This window comes from Orcinus orca, chromosome 16 (assembly GCF_937001465.1).
Source record: "Orcinus orca chromosome 16, mOrcOrc1.1, whole genome shotgun sequence".
Lineage (NCBI taxonomy): Eukaryota > Metazoa > Chordata > Mammalia > Artiodactyla > Delphinidae > Orcinus > Orcinus orca.
In genome coordinates this window covers 27412518-27426942 of record NC_064574.1, presented here as the reverse complement: position 1 = coordinate 27426942, position 14425 = coordinate 27412518, and the positions used below count along the sequence as shown (strand labels likewise).

The following is a 14425-nucleotide window of genomic DNA, read 5'->3' as shown; positions in this document are numbered from 1 at the left end:
GCACCAATATTCTCTCTGTTTCTGTACTCAGAGGGCCTTTCTGGTTCTCTAGTTCAAGAAACTTTTCAGCTGGCCACTGAGAAGAGAGCCAAGGAGCGGCAGGAGCTGGAGAAGAGAATGGCTGAGGTGGAAGCCCAGAAAGCCCAGCAGTTGGAGGAGGCCAGGCAACAGGAGGAAGAGCAACAGAAGGAGGAGCTGGCCAGACTACGGAAAGAACTGGTAACTGGGCAGCATGAGCACTGACTAACCCATGGTTGCATCTGTTTTGTTTTATCTGTACCTTGCCTTGTTCCAGAAAGGATCTAAGGTGGCCTCCAAGGATACATCAAAGTTGAGTGAAAATGAGAAGTCAGACAAACCAGGGGTGGTGACAAAGTTGAGGAGTGAACGAGGCTAAGGATGTATAATTGTGATCCATGGATCTGCTAAGTGATATAAACAAGCTAGTTATTTAACAAATACATTTATCTTTGATCCTGAATTCAGTCAGAATTTCTTCCAGGGGTCTAAATAAGGAGGACATCAGGTGCTATACCAGTGCACAGTGATATATTTGTAGGACTCTTTATTTAACTTTTTATTATTGCCTTAAGGCTTAAGGAAACCAATGTGTTTTACAATTAGAATACATAGGTAGGGAAGGACGTGGGGATTGTGTGACAACTATATTTTCATTTTCCTCTTACTACTTGACTCAAATTCCTTGGAGTTATAGTGCATATCAGTCCAGGTGACCTTCCATGTTAACACTAGATAATGATTTAAATATTAGTTATCCAAAAAGAAAGCTTAATTCACATTAAGGACCCTTTCACTAGGAGGGCAGCAAGCCACATTAACTGCATTAATAAGGAAGAACACAGTTTTAGATAGAATTTCATATGCTTAGTAAAAGGATGAATATAGCAATATGTAAGTTGTTGAGGTTTTGTCTAAAAGTGCTAAGCCAGCAGCTGATACAGCTGTTGGTAGAGGTGACTGGCCACAGGAGGGCTCTAGGGACAAACTATTAAAGGGACTAGTTTCCTGACAAAATCCAAGCTACCGTATGCTGATTGGATGTACTCACAAAACCAGCCTCAAGTGTTTTGACTTTTCTTCAGCACTTGAATCCTGCCTCTTGTGATTGTCTGTATCATAGAACTCTCTACTAATCTGACTTGATTCAGGGTTGATTTTAGACTGTAAGAAGGATGGATGGGACCATGCCTTCTCCTGGCAACCTTTCTTGGTTATTTTATTTTATTTATTTATTTTTGTCCATGCTTTTGGTGAATATTAAGACTCAATAATCTTAAGATTGTACTCTGGCAAATTCTTAACATGTATCTTCTTTCTGCTGCAATTGAGTACAGCCCCGTTATACCCTAGTACTGAACAGTCAAACTGGAGATAGGGGCAAGCTGAGGGATCCAGCAAGACCTGAATAGAAACCTACTTGAGCTCCAGAGCTCTTGTGCTTTGCTGCTAGACTGTGTTGCCTCCCACCAACCCCCAAATTAGTGACTGGGATTTGCAAAACTATACAAAAATGTTCTCAAGAAGAGGAGCAAAAACACCCATAAGTGTAGTTCTCTAACATCCTTATCAATGGTAACTTTATTTTTCTCACTCTGCAGGTACACAAGGCAAATCCAGTACGCAGGTACCAGGGTGTGGAAGTCAAGTCAAGTGACCAGCCCTTGACCGTGCCTGTATCGCCTAAGTTCTCCACTCGATTCCACTGCTAAACTCGGCTTTGAGCTGTGGACACCGTCTGGGAACCGGAGCTACTCTTCCCATTAAACCAGGAGCCTTCTTTGTCACAGGGGCATGGAGAGAACCCATTTCTCCAGGCTTTTTCCTACCCATGCCTGACAAGTGTGGACTCCAATTTCATTGAGAGCTGTTTTCCTACATTATTGTGGCTAATAATGAGACTCAACTCATGTATGTCTCAACCAGACTCCATGTAGTTATTTCCTTGGAACCATCAGTTGACCTTTAATATGGGTCTTAACTCTGACTAGAATTTAAAGTCTCTGTATCAGTACAGTGTAATTTCTGTTGCCCTTACCCCCCGCCCCCCTTTTTTTCCTATTTTAATCAGAAAATAAAGATAGTTAAATACTGAGATAGGATTTAAGTCATGAATTAAATGAGGAACCATCAGTAGTATGTCAGATTCTTTCCTGTTCTCTGTGCAAAATGAATTTAGAGTTAAGGAGCCCTTTGCTACGAGGGGGGAAGCCTCATTAACTGCATGACGAGGAAGAGACTTGACTGACGGGAACCTCACAGCAGCCATCGGCTGGCCTCGGGTAGAGCTTGCTGTTCAGGCACGTTCTTCCCTTGTTGGTGCTGATGATAATAGGGGGCGCTGAGTAGTACACGTTTTAAGTCCTCCAGTGACCTAGACTGGAATAAGTATGTTTGTCTTCCCTCCCTGATTTTGTTATTTGATGTTTTTAAATCTGTCCCCCTTTGGAGGTCACATCTTATTGGGGAAGTGGGTACTTTGAGAGGAGGGTCTAGGAACTTTTAAAAGCGTAGGCTCTGTCCTTAAAGGAAAGAGCTTTGTGACTTTTCTGTCTTATGTCAGAATATCCTTCCATATTTTGTTAACTCCCTCCTAGGAACCACTCTGGAAGCCTGTTATGCCTTCAAAACAGACTGTGCCTTCTTCTCTAAATGTGTTGTTTCTCATCTGGTAAACTCTTCTTTATAAGACTCAGCTCTAGTAAAATCTTTTTCATAAATCTTTCCTTGACCATTTGACCTCCTCAGGTAAGGTAAGATTTCCTTCTTTGTGCCTCCCAAATGTTTCTTATGTATATCTCTAGTAGAACAGTTATACCACTGAGTTACTTGTACTTGTTTACAAGCTAGTAGAGGTGAAGATAACTAAAATTATGTTAGTCCTTGAAGATAAAAATTATGTTAATCATATCTGTATTTCTCATAGTTGGCACAGAATTTGCTAGGTCCATGTTATCAATAGTGTATTTTCTTTTAGACTTGATATTGATTATGAACTCTACTCTGTACCAGTCATCTATTCCTGTGCCACGAGATATAAAAGCATCCATCTTTTGCCCAGGCTAGGCCTAGGCACTATATATGATATTAGACCTATGTTATATTCCTTTTGTTTATTCATTCAGTGACCATTATGTACAAGCCATTGTAGATTTAGTGACAGGCAACAAAGCAAGATGTGGTTTGCAGATCCCTGGGCCTCCTGAAGGCCCACAGAGTGATACAAAGTGCAGTTCCTTTATTCATTTCCTAGAGATATGTGGTGTACAGTTCCATAACAACTTGTGTAGTTCATTTAACAAATATTGATTCAGTACTAACTATATATACGTTGGCACTATTCTAGTCTCTGGGCATATAGCAATGAACAGAAATAGAAGACCTTGACTTCATGGAGGTTACCTTTTAGAAGGGGAGACAGACAATAAACAAGTAACTGTCCTCTTCTGTCAGGTGATAAATGTTTCTCTGACTGTGTGGAAAATAGAGTAGGATGGGGACTTGGGGGCATGTAAGATTGGAAACAGGAAGGTGAGGAGGTTCTTGATGTTGTCCAGGTAAGAGCTGATAGTGGCCTGGGCTAGGGTGGTAGAGTGGAGGTGATGAGAAATGGTTGGATTCTGAATGGATTTTGAAGCTGTAACTGACAAGACTTGCTAACAGATTGGACGTGGGGAGAGAGAGAGAGAGGGGGTAGATGAGGATGGTATTTAGATATCAGCCTCAAACAGAAATAGAGTTCTTCATCCCTTGTGCTGTGAAAAATCCAGTTCTACCCCAGTCCTCGTATCTCTTGTGGATTCTCTGGATGGGGGTGGGACAACTTCCTTTTCTGAACACCTTTTGCTTTGGTTTTTCTCTGTTCATCTCTTAATCCCCTCTCTGTGTCTTTCCTCTGTAGCTTTTCTCTCTCCCATGTATCAGCAGTTCTCTAATAGTTCACTGTCATTCATATATTGCCATCTAGTATCATTTTTTCATATATTTTGTTCATTTTTTGTTTTGTTTGTTTCAGGTAGAAGAATAAATCTGGCCCTCAAGTTGAGGGTTTTAGAAAGAGTGTTACGTATTGAGAATTATGGACCTGTGGGATCCTTCCACCCTATTTGCTCCATTCTGGATTGCCCCCTCTGGACACACCCACATCAGGGTGATATTGTTTGGCAGTCTGTTACGGCAACAGAGAGGGATTATATTATTTCAGAGCAAATAGCTTTTAAAATTAAGATGCCCTTGCTTCCCAGAATTTCCCAGTTTCCTGGTGGTCTCCTCCTCAGCACAACCTGTCTAGTATTGAGCCCTTTCTTTCTGGACCACCTCACATGACCTTCATTTTTCTAGGACAGCCTCCCGTTTCCCCTGAAACTCAAACTCTGCTTTTATTTTACAGAGAAATTCAGGTTCTTTATCCCTCAAGCCTTGTCCAAGAGAGAGCTTCTCTTTCAACACTCAGAGGTCACCCTGGAATTTTCCTAAACAAAGAACACGTCCTCTAATAGGATTTACTGAATTCTACTGAGAAATCTGGCTGCCACAATCTGCTTGGCAGTTTTGCAAAACTCCTAGCACATGTGCACATTCAGATTGTTAGAATTCCCACACTTGCTGGGAAGGACTGTTTTCAGTGTTGTTTTGACTTGGTCATGATTCCCCATTGCTAACAGTTTGTGCTAATTAATACAAGATTACCTTTCACTCTTAATTTGGTTGATCATTTTGTTCTTGTGTAATTGCTTTGTTCCCGTTTTGACTGCTGTTTTATGCTTTAACAGTTCTTTTCCACAGAATTTTGTCCTTGGAAAGTGGAGCTTGAGTGGTGGACACACTGCAGTGGCAGTTGCTCCAGCATTTAATAGATAAGTCTTATACACAAACAATTGTAACACAGGATAAGATGTGACTGAGTAGCATGAGACAGACAGAAAAAATGCTGCAGGAGGAGTTTAGAGGTTCTTGTTGGAGGTGAGATTGCAGTTCTTAAAGGTGTTTCTTTTTTTATGTAAAAATTATGAAAGTAGTATAGTCATCCCTCAGTATCCACAGGGGATTGGTTCCAGGACCCCCTGTGGATACCAAACTCCACAGATGCTCAAGTCACATTTAAAATGGTGTATTTGCACATAACCTATGCACATCCTCCCATATACCTTAAATCATCTCTAGATTACTTATAATACCTAATACAATGTAAATCGTTGTAAAGACAATGTAAATTATACATAAATAGTTGCACATGTACAGCAAATTCAAGTTTTGTTTTTTGGAACTTTCTGGACTTTTTTTTTTTTTCAAATATTTTTGATCCATGGTTGGTTGAATCTATAGATATGCAACCTGTAGATACAGAGGGCTGACTGTACTGCCTTTTGGAAACAAAACAATACAGACTGTATAAAACAAAACACGAAAGTCTCTTACTTCCCCTACTCCCATCCCCCAGGAGTAACCCAGTATTACCAGTTGTGTATTCTTCCAGAATGTTTTTTATGTACACACACAGATTTATAGAGCATTTTTTATAACAATAAGATTATAGCATTACGCATTTGCCTTTAATTTTAATTTGTTCTTTGAAGGTTATATATCATGGCTTTCAAAATTCGAAAGCTACAAAGGGGTTTAGAGATAGTTGGTGCTGCCAGGTGTGTTCCCTTGCAGAGATGGCGTCAGCTTATATGTATTCATACCTGCTCCCTCTTATTTTTCAACAAATAGTGTCATAATTTACACTCTGTAGCTTGCTCTTTTCATATGTGTTCTCCATTGAATAATGTGGTTCAGGCACTACCTTAGTGCTTTTTCCTTGTTTTTGTCTTCCTGCATACCCACTCTATTTTCTAGTGCTGTAGTGAAGGTTACTGACCTCAAAAACAGAAATGTCTGATGGTGTTTGCTCTTCTCCTCCTTACAAGAGAATATGAGGCTGGGCTGCGGTCAAAGCATGGCTCTTATGTGCTGAAGGTATCAGCTTCCTGAAAGGGCTTCACAAATGCTAACATTGTACTTGGAGAAACCATAGTTGGAGGGGCTTAGGGAAATACTAGGTTTTATCAGGAATTATTTCACCAGACTAAGCCTAACCTGAAGGCATCAACTGCCTTCTCTCTTTTTCTTAAAATTTTATTAAACAGAAGGGAAGTAAAAACCTGGGCTGCGTGATCTGCCAAAACCCATGGGACTGGTATCCCAGAACCTCACAGGCAGGTGTGTGAACGGGTTAAGAATTGTTGCCTAGCTTATTTCGGCACTGATGGTATTCTCAGGGCTTCTTTCAGGAGCAAGGGTGGGAGAGGTATTTTTCAGTGGGTCAAATACTAAATAGTCAGTGGTTGTAAATTGTAATTTGAAAAGCAGTTTAGGGCAGCATTGTCAAGCTTGTGGTAAGGAACGATGAAAAATCTCTGGCCTGGCACTGACATCCTCTACTCACGGCGTACAGGCACACTCTCTTACACAGACTAAGGGACTAGAAAGTGACTTTGAATTTGCTCTATATGAAAATCTCAACAGGGTTTTGCAGTGTTTTTGTTTATAAAATTGGGATTTATTGTTAATTATATACAATTCAGAAAATACCTGGTAATAGGAGGAAGGAGAAAAAAATCTGTGGTCCCCTCACCCACCTTGAACACTGGTGTTTCTCTGTATAATATTTTCTTATATAGAACTTTAGTCTGTTTTTCTACATTGTAGGGGTTTTCTGTTTATGTATATATATTTTTTGTATTCTGCTTTTTTTTTTAACTTAGCAGAGTAGTAGCTCAAATATTTTTCCTATATTGCTGCATACTCTGTAAATACCAATTTTAATAGCAGCATACTGTTCCATCGTCCAGAGTTTGTTTCTCCCCATTGAAAATATTTGTTTTGCAAAGGATTTTCCTAGGCTATTTATAAAACAGATTTCTTTGTCCCCCTAATGTATTATGTCTGTCTCTAAACTTTAAATGGTTGTTTCAAACCACTTAGTCAATATTTGTAATTAAAGTATTAAAAGAAAATATAATTCCCTCCCAAAAGCGTAGTTAATGACATCATCCTGGCATACGCATTTGCAAATTGGAAACCTCCTTTTGGCTGACATAATGTCAATGTTACTAGGATTGGTGCCCAGCGAAAAGTTTATTGGCATTTAGCAAAGCCTTTCTGGAGAGAATTCTAGTTATGTTAAAGTCTTGGAATTCTACATCTTAAGACAGGCTTACACAGTAGATTGATGTCTCAAAGCCTTCAGACCACATTTGAAAGGGAATGCCCTTTGTCTTTCTTAACTCTAGCTGAGCTGTGATGTGTCTTTTGGGCAGAGTAGAGGCAGGAAATATAATCTCCTTCCTGGCACTGGCACACGGGGTGACCTTTAGCAAGGCACTCCCCTTTTCTGGACCTCAGTTTCCACATCGTCAAAGAGGAGATTGAATTAGAAAGATAAATAAGGCTCTTTCCAGCTTGAATATTTTCAGATTCTTTTTCTAGGCAATTTGTTCTAACCACATTAGCCCTACTTTAACAGTTATATTTTTCTATAGTCAGCTGCTCAGTCACTGCAAGAGGGTACCTCTAGTAAGCTCCCTGCTCCTAGATTTCTATTTGAACGTCAGTGAAGTATGTTGGAGACCAGTGTGCTAGCTCGTTGAGGAGGACTTTCCAAGGGTTGTTCTGGAAGCGGAAATCTAGCCCAGATCACTCCAGGGGACTAATCTCTGAATAATGTCCTCTGACACACGCACATATTTTCTGATGTTTCTCTTGACCTTGGAACTGGTTAAAAGCAGCACAGAATGCTCAATGAATTCTAACAGACTACAGCAAGGAAGTCCCTCCAATCCTTGGCTTTTCCAAGATGTAAGGTTGCTAGTATCCGTTCATTAATTGTTGGCATTTTAAGGATGTCACCTTACCTTGCAGCTCTTCTGTTTCTCTCTGCTGCAGTTCAGTTTTTATAATGTTTGTGGTCAAAAGGACTTGGGTTGATTTGAGATAATTGTCACAGGGTTCTGAGGGGCACAAAATTATTTAGTGGAATGAACCCTAGATTGGGGATTGGGAGAGTAGCTTGAGCATGTCATTTGCATTTTGTGAGTCTCAATTTCTTTATCTTAGAAGTTTAAAATGATGTTTCTAGAAAGGATCTTTCCTCTGGCTCCATGGATGAGAATTTGCTCCTAGCTTTAAAATGACCCAAAAGCAAGTCTTGGCAGCCACGGTGACTCACATTGGGCAGTTATTCATCCTTGTTGGCCACCGTGACTCAGTGTGATCCTGCTTGAGTCGTATATTCACTATATTAATTGTCAGTGGGTATGTGTCATCAGGGGTTGCCAGAAGCCCCTGATGTTTATCCAAAGCTAACGAACTGACAAGACAGGGCCAGCAGCTGCTAGTCAGCCATCAGCGAGAGGAGCAGGGACGCTCCTCAGGAAGGAGGCTCGTGGGAGTTGGTGCAAGCAAGAGGCGAGGGATTTGAGTTGAGCTTTTAGAAATCTCATTCTTACTGGGCTGGAGGTTGATGTCTACACTGTAGCCTCCCTGATTCTTATTTGCCCATTAGCCGTTTTCTCTCTCTTATGGTAATTTGTTACCACTTCGCATAATAGAAAACTAATATGCGAAGCAACACGGCAGACAGGTAGGAGTTGGGAGGGGCTGTCAGTATCTGCCCACCTTCACTAAACAACTTTTTGAGCCTCTCCCTCTCCTTGAAACATTAGCTGTACTGACCACTGCTGGGTCTGAGTGTTTGTGTTTTCCTCACATACATACCAAAACACTCCTCCTACCCAGAGGACCCAGGAAAATGGGTAGGAATTGGCAGGCTAGGAAGCTCAGCAACTTGGGCTGGGGGACTTTTCTCTAGGGCGGTGGTCCTCAGAGTGTCCTGCAGACCAGAAGATCAGCATCACTGGGACTAGAAATGCAAATTCTCCAGACCTCTTGAATCAGACACCATGGACCTGGGGCCCAGCAATGTGTTTTAACAAGCCCTGCAGGGGTCTGTGATGCACCCCCAAGTGTGAGGACCACTGTGTCAGGAGATGTCCTGGTGGAGAACAGGTCTCTCAACTCAAAGGTCCCTATCTATGGACCAGGGAGCCTGCAGCTGTTCTCTCCTGTGAGCCTCAGCACGCAGGCCAAACTAGAGCCCTGTGGAGGGCAAGAGCATGCCTCTCCTCTGAGCTCCCCGGGGAGTCACATTTATGCAGCCTGTTCGTGTTACCCAGGAGAGCTGCTGAATTTGTTGAGTAAGTGTTTATCTCCTCAGCCAAGACTCTATTACCAAAATAAAGATGGAAGGAAGAATGCTTTTCCATATGTCCTTCCAACAAGTCATATGACAGATGAGGAAACTGAGGCTCAGAGTTTAAGTTACTTTCCCAAAGTCACACTGCTGGTAAGTGGCAGAGTCAGAATTTGGACCCAAGTCTGTGCCCTCAAGTGCCCTTTCCACCACGCCAGTTGCATCCCTTGAGGGGATGGATGGACATTCTTAGGAGCTCCTGGAGGATAGGGCCTAGCTCTTTTGGGAAGTGAGTGACACTTGATCAAAGAGCCCCATGGGTGAAGAAGAGATTGTTTCCGTCACCCACCAGGGCCAGCAACTCAGGACTTTGGAGCAAGTTTGGGCTGTAGCCCTCACTGAACTCTTGACGTTTCTGTGGGAACCTCCAGCTACGCTTCCCAGAGGCTGGGAGCAGGTTCTCTCTCCTCAGTTTCACCCAGCAGCCGTCTGGGTCCTTGCCGGATGCTTGCGTTCCTATCAGGGATGTGGCAGCTGTCAGTCAATTATTAAGTCACAAGCCTTGGCAGGCCTGAATGATAGCCGAGGTGGTCACAGTGCCAAGTGACTGCAGCCAGAAGTGCTTTGCCCTGGCCCGTTCCTCATCCTTTGTTTGGACCCCCCTCACCATCCCAGACAGGGCCCTCTTCTCCCGGCAGCCTCTCAGAGCTTGCCATATACCCCCTGGCTTATATGGTAACCCAGTTCTGCAGACGAGCCTGAAGTGTTATAAATAGCACAGTGGAGGCCAGGAAGCCTACCAGGATAGAACATGCATTCCCCCCTTTTTGAGCCATTTCCTAGGATCGTGTGCTGGTAGTGACTTCTAGTGCAGATAAACTCCAGTTACTCTGCTCTCCAGGGTCTGCACTCTGCACTTGGGTTTTGCTTCTTTCTGTGTTTGCGTTTGTCCCCCGCCCCCACGGGCCCTGCCTTCATGAGGTGGTGCTTCCAAGTCTGCTCCTGGGACGTTTCCTGTTCTTGGAACAGCTGCACCATCCTGGGGTACCCTCCTGCTACTTGATCCTATAGGGAGGTGTCCAGTGGCCATGGGCAATTTTCAGATGACCTTGTTCCTCTGACGTCATTAGATGGCTATTTTTGGCTTCGCTGTTTATGCTGCAGAGAAGTTGGGCTGCGATGGGGGAGAGGGAGAAAGAGTGAAGGAGGGGCTGGTCTTGGTTTCTCATTGTCCCAGGACCCTACCAAAGTAGGAACGTTTATTCTTCAACATTTACAGAGCACCTACTGAATGTCAGGCCCTGGGGCTACCAAGTTGTGACATAATCTAAGTATTCTTCACTCACCCATGAATTCATTTTTCAGCAGGCATTTACTTTGTGGTATGGAATAGTAATCAAGAGTGAGAGCTCTGAGCTTGATGGGTTGGGTGTAAATTCTGGTCCCACTGGAATCCTACCTTTGAAACCTTGGGCAAGTTACTCCTCTGTGCCTCACTTTCCTTTTGGAAATGGGACTGATAATAGTGTCTACCTCATAATGTTGCTATAAAGATTAGAGGAGTTAATATCTTTGCCTGGCACATGGTAAATGCACAATAAATATTAGCAGCTGTTATTATTAACATCAGAAGCACCACTTTTTGTACGAGGTCCTTGGGATATGAGGTCTACTGACTTGGTCCCTGTCTGTTCTGAGCCGGCACCTGATCCCCAGGGCCCCAGGTACTGGGACAATACACACAGTCAGTACAAGTCAGAAGGGAACACCTGCCATGTGTACCGCTTTACCTTAACTTGCAGGTGCATTCCAGGGAAACAGGTGAAGTTCCTGCCCTGGGAGAACCTCAGAGCAGTGGCTCTCAACGCTGACTGCACATCAGAATCTTCTGGGCAGGTTTGAAAAATAACTTTCTGGACCCCACTCCAGATGAGCTGATTTAATGATCTGAGCCCAGGAGCGGCTCAGACTTCAGAAGTTGTGAAAACTCTCTAGACATTTCCCACGTGCATCAGGGTTGAGAACACAGCCCAGGCTAGAAGGATATGTGTCCTGGAAGTACCCTGCCAGCTGCCTCAGGACTGCCTCATAGCTGGCCCTCTGACTCGTAGGTTCTCAGATTTGGGGTGTGCATGAAAACCACCTGAAATGCTGGTTATAAGGACAGATTCCTGGGGCCCTACTTGCAGGAGGCTTCATTTTAAACTCGGGGGCCTAGGCACTGAGAAAGCCTGCTGCAGCCATGCCTTCAGCTGAGAAGTCACCCCTGATCATCAGTCCCAAGGACTCTGCCTATGAGACCCTACAGTGTTTCATATCTCATGTGTAGCTCTTATTTTCTGTCTTGAATTGTAGAAATCTGTATCCATATTACTATGTCTTGAATTAATATTTATCTCCTAACAGTTGCAAATAGTCATTTCAAAAAAATTTGCAAAATCCAGACAAAGCATAAAAATCATCTCTACTCCCACACCTGTGTGTGTGTGTGTGTATACATATATATGCCTCCAGATATTTTCTCTACAAATATTTTTAGCAACAAAAAAGGACCCACTGCATGAATGATCTTACAGTCTTTTTTCACCTAAAATGCACTGCATGGTGATTCTATAGCTTTTCCCCAGTTTCATCTCTGTGTCCCCAGAGTGACCAGTTTATTCCTTGCCACAGAGTAGAGCACTGAGTAATAATCTTAGCGATAAAACTCTACAAATTCTGGGCTGGAACAGTGTCATTCGAACTTCCAGAGAAATCTACATCCAATTGGCCACACAGAATGTCCATACATCTGTGCTTACCAGCCTTGGAGGGAAGGACCGGGTACGCGGTAAGGACAGCAGCCTTACCAGGGCTTCCCCGGGGGCTGGTACTGCCAAAGCCCCAGGCTCAGGGGCCCAAGGTGGGAGAGAGCAGGAGAAAGCAGCCCTGAGTGGCTCCCGTATCAGGACTGGAGGGAAAGTCGTGAGGGGAGTTGGCTGCTTTCTTTGGAGTCAGAAAGGTCATTGCTCAACTCCTTGGATTTTCCATCACAGCCGAGCAGGGAGAGGGTCAGGCCAGGAAATGTCTCCTCTGAGCCGGTCCTTTTTAAAGCCTCTTGGCTGGGTCTATTTCCTCCAGGAGCCAGGGAAGCAGTGCCCGAGTGGAGTTAACCCCTCCACGCCCCAGGAATTCTCCCAGGGATGGGTGAGCCTGGGAGCCCAGGCTTCTGGAATGCAGAGCCTTCCAGGGCAAGAGGCCTAAGGAGCCGTGAACCCTGGCTGGAGAAACCTTCCCTCTTGCCTTGTTAAATCCAACAGGCATAATTGCATCCTGCTGACCTTAATTCCCCTGGCGGGTTTAATTGGTCCTGGCACTGTCCCACTTCCTGCCCTGCCCCTGTAGAGGCAAGGAGGGTGGCTGCACAGCTGGTGCAGGACGGGAAAGCCCCTTCTTAAGGGTGGGCAGGGGCTCTGGCAGCCCCCAGCTGGGTGGGGGAGGTTTCCCTGTGCCACCCTCCCCCCACCCCGCGCCTCCAAGGGAGCTCTGAGAAGAAGCTTGGGGACTCCCAGGGAGCAGCTGGCTGAGCTGAGCTCAGCCCCAGCGGGCGGGCGAGTAAGCTGCAGGTAATCCTGTGGATCCGGAACCAGGCCAGGCTCTCATCTCAGCGTGAGGGACTGTGGAGTAGCCTGCAGGGACAGCTGAGCCCTCTGGGTGTCCACATTATGGAGACCTCACACACAGTGCTGCAGGTACCATGCCAAGCACTCTACATACATGTTCTCACTAAATGCTCCCAGCCATTCCGGGAGAAAGCAGTGGGGCAGAGTAGTTATGAGCTGAGCATTGTGTCAGATGGTTCAAACCCAACTCTGTGACTTTGCCCTGTGCCTCAGTTTTCCTTTCATATCTGTGAAATGGGGATGATATAGCTGACATTTATACAGTGCTCACTGAGTACCCGTGCACTGTTCTAAATGCTTTACATATCTCCCCCTGTGAAGAAGGTGCTCGTCCTACAGATGAGGAGACTAGAGAAAGCATTTGCCCAAGCCTCACGGTCATTAGTCTGAGAGCTTCACTGTCAGAGTTCCTCAACCACTGCTCAGCAGGACTGTGGTAAGTATGGAGTGTGAGGACGGGGCCTGGTCCATTTAATGAGAGTTCAAGAAATGCTAGTTATTATTTGGGAATCATAACAGTAACAAGTGCAGCAATTAAAACCCCTTATATTGTCCCAGCCTGGATTTTGGTCTCATTGGGAGGTGGCTCTGGATACGAATCTGGGTAGTTTGAAGTTATTCAATAGCTGTGTGACTCTAGGGACAAGCCTCTTACCCTCTCTCAGCATCGAGCTTTTCCGAATCTTTAACATGGTCTAGAACTTGGCCCCTAGAGTCCTTTGTGAAGATCCAGTGAGCTGGGCAAAACCCTTGGCAGAGCCCTTAGTGGCCCTTCATGGGCACTCACTCAATAAGTGATCAGTACTGATAGCCACAGTCATAGCGAGAGGACATCAGCAAGGGCCATCACGGTAGAACCCGGTCCAGAGCCTTGCTAGTCAGTTGGATACTCATCGGACACTGATTGGCAAGGACACTTTGTGCCGGGGACACGTGAGCATCATAACAGCCCCTGCCCTCGAAGGGCTCCCGGACAGTGGCAACGGTGAGATCAGCCTGGAGCTGAAGGAGCTCAGAAGAGGGGGTCCAACATTTCAAGCTAAACCAGAATGTCCTGTGGGGACAACCAAATAGAAGACTGGGGTTCCAGATCATAGGCACAGGCAGGAAGCATTTCAACCTTCAGAATGCTATGAGACCAATAAAGCCAGTACCCAGCAGGGAGATGGGGTGAGACACAGGCTGGGAAATTTTAGGCAAGAAAGAAGACTTTGGGGCTGTAAAGAAGCACATTTCTGGCCCAACTCTCCTCCTTGTGGAGTGACTTTTGGCAAGTTACTCTTTTGATCCTCCCATCTTCATCTAGAAAATGGGATGAAATCTCCTCACAGAGTTATTATCAAGATGATGTTTTAAGACAATATGGATAAAGCTAATAATAGGAGGCACTCAAAAAATGGGAGCTCCCCTCCTTTCAGAGAGCCTGGGTTCAGATCCCCGCTCAGTCCCTTACAAGCCCGATGGCCCTGGGTCAGTTACTTAACCTCTCTGAGCTTCAGTTTCCCCATCT

At 44.5% G+C, this 14425-nt stretch overlaps 1 protein-coding gene across 4 annotated transcripts in view; it reads left to right on the top strand.

Moving 5' to 3' along the window:
- TPX2 (TPX2 microtubule nucleation factor) overlaps window positions 1-2424 on the top strand; it is a 58585-nt gene extending 56161 nt beyond the window's left edge. For 3 of the 4 annotated variants that reach the window (XM_049698813.1, XM_004272693.4, XM_033433451.2), the window contains exons 17-18: window positions 32-219; window positions 1620-2424. In XM_049698813.1, coding sequence (XP_049554770.1) covers window positions 32-219; window positions 1620-1730 — 299 coding nt within the window. In that variant the 3' untranslated portion in view covers window positions 1731-2424. The remainder of the gene's footprint in view (window positions 1-31; window positions 220-1619) is intronic. The other variant, XM_049698812.1, reaches the window with a different exon arrangement.
- Window positions 2425-14425: the final 12001 nt, after the last annotated feature.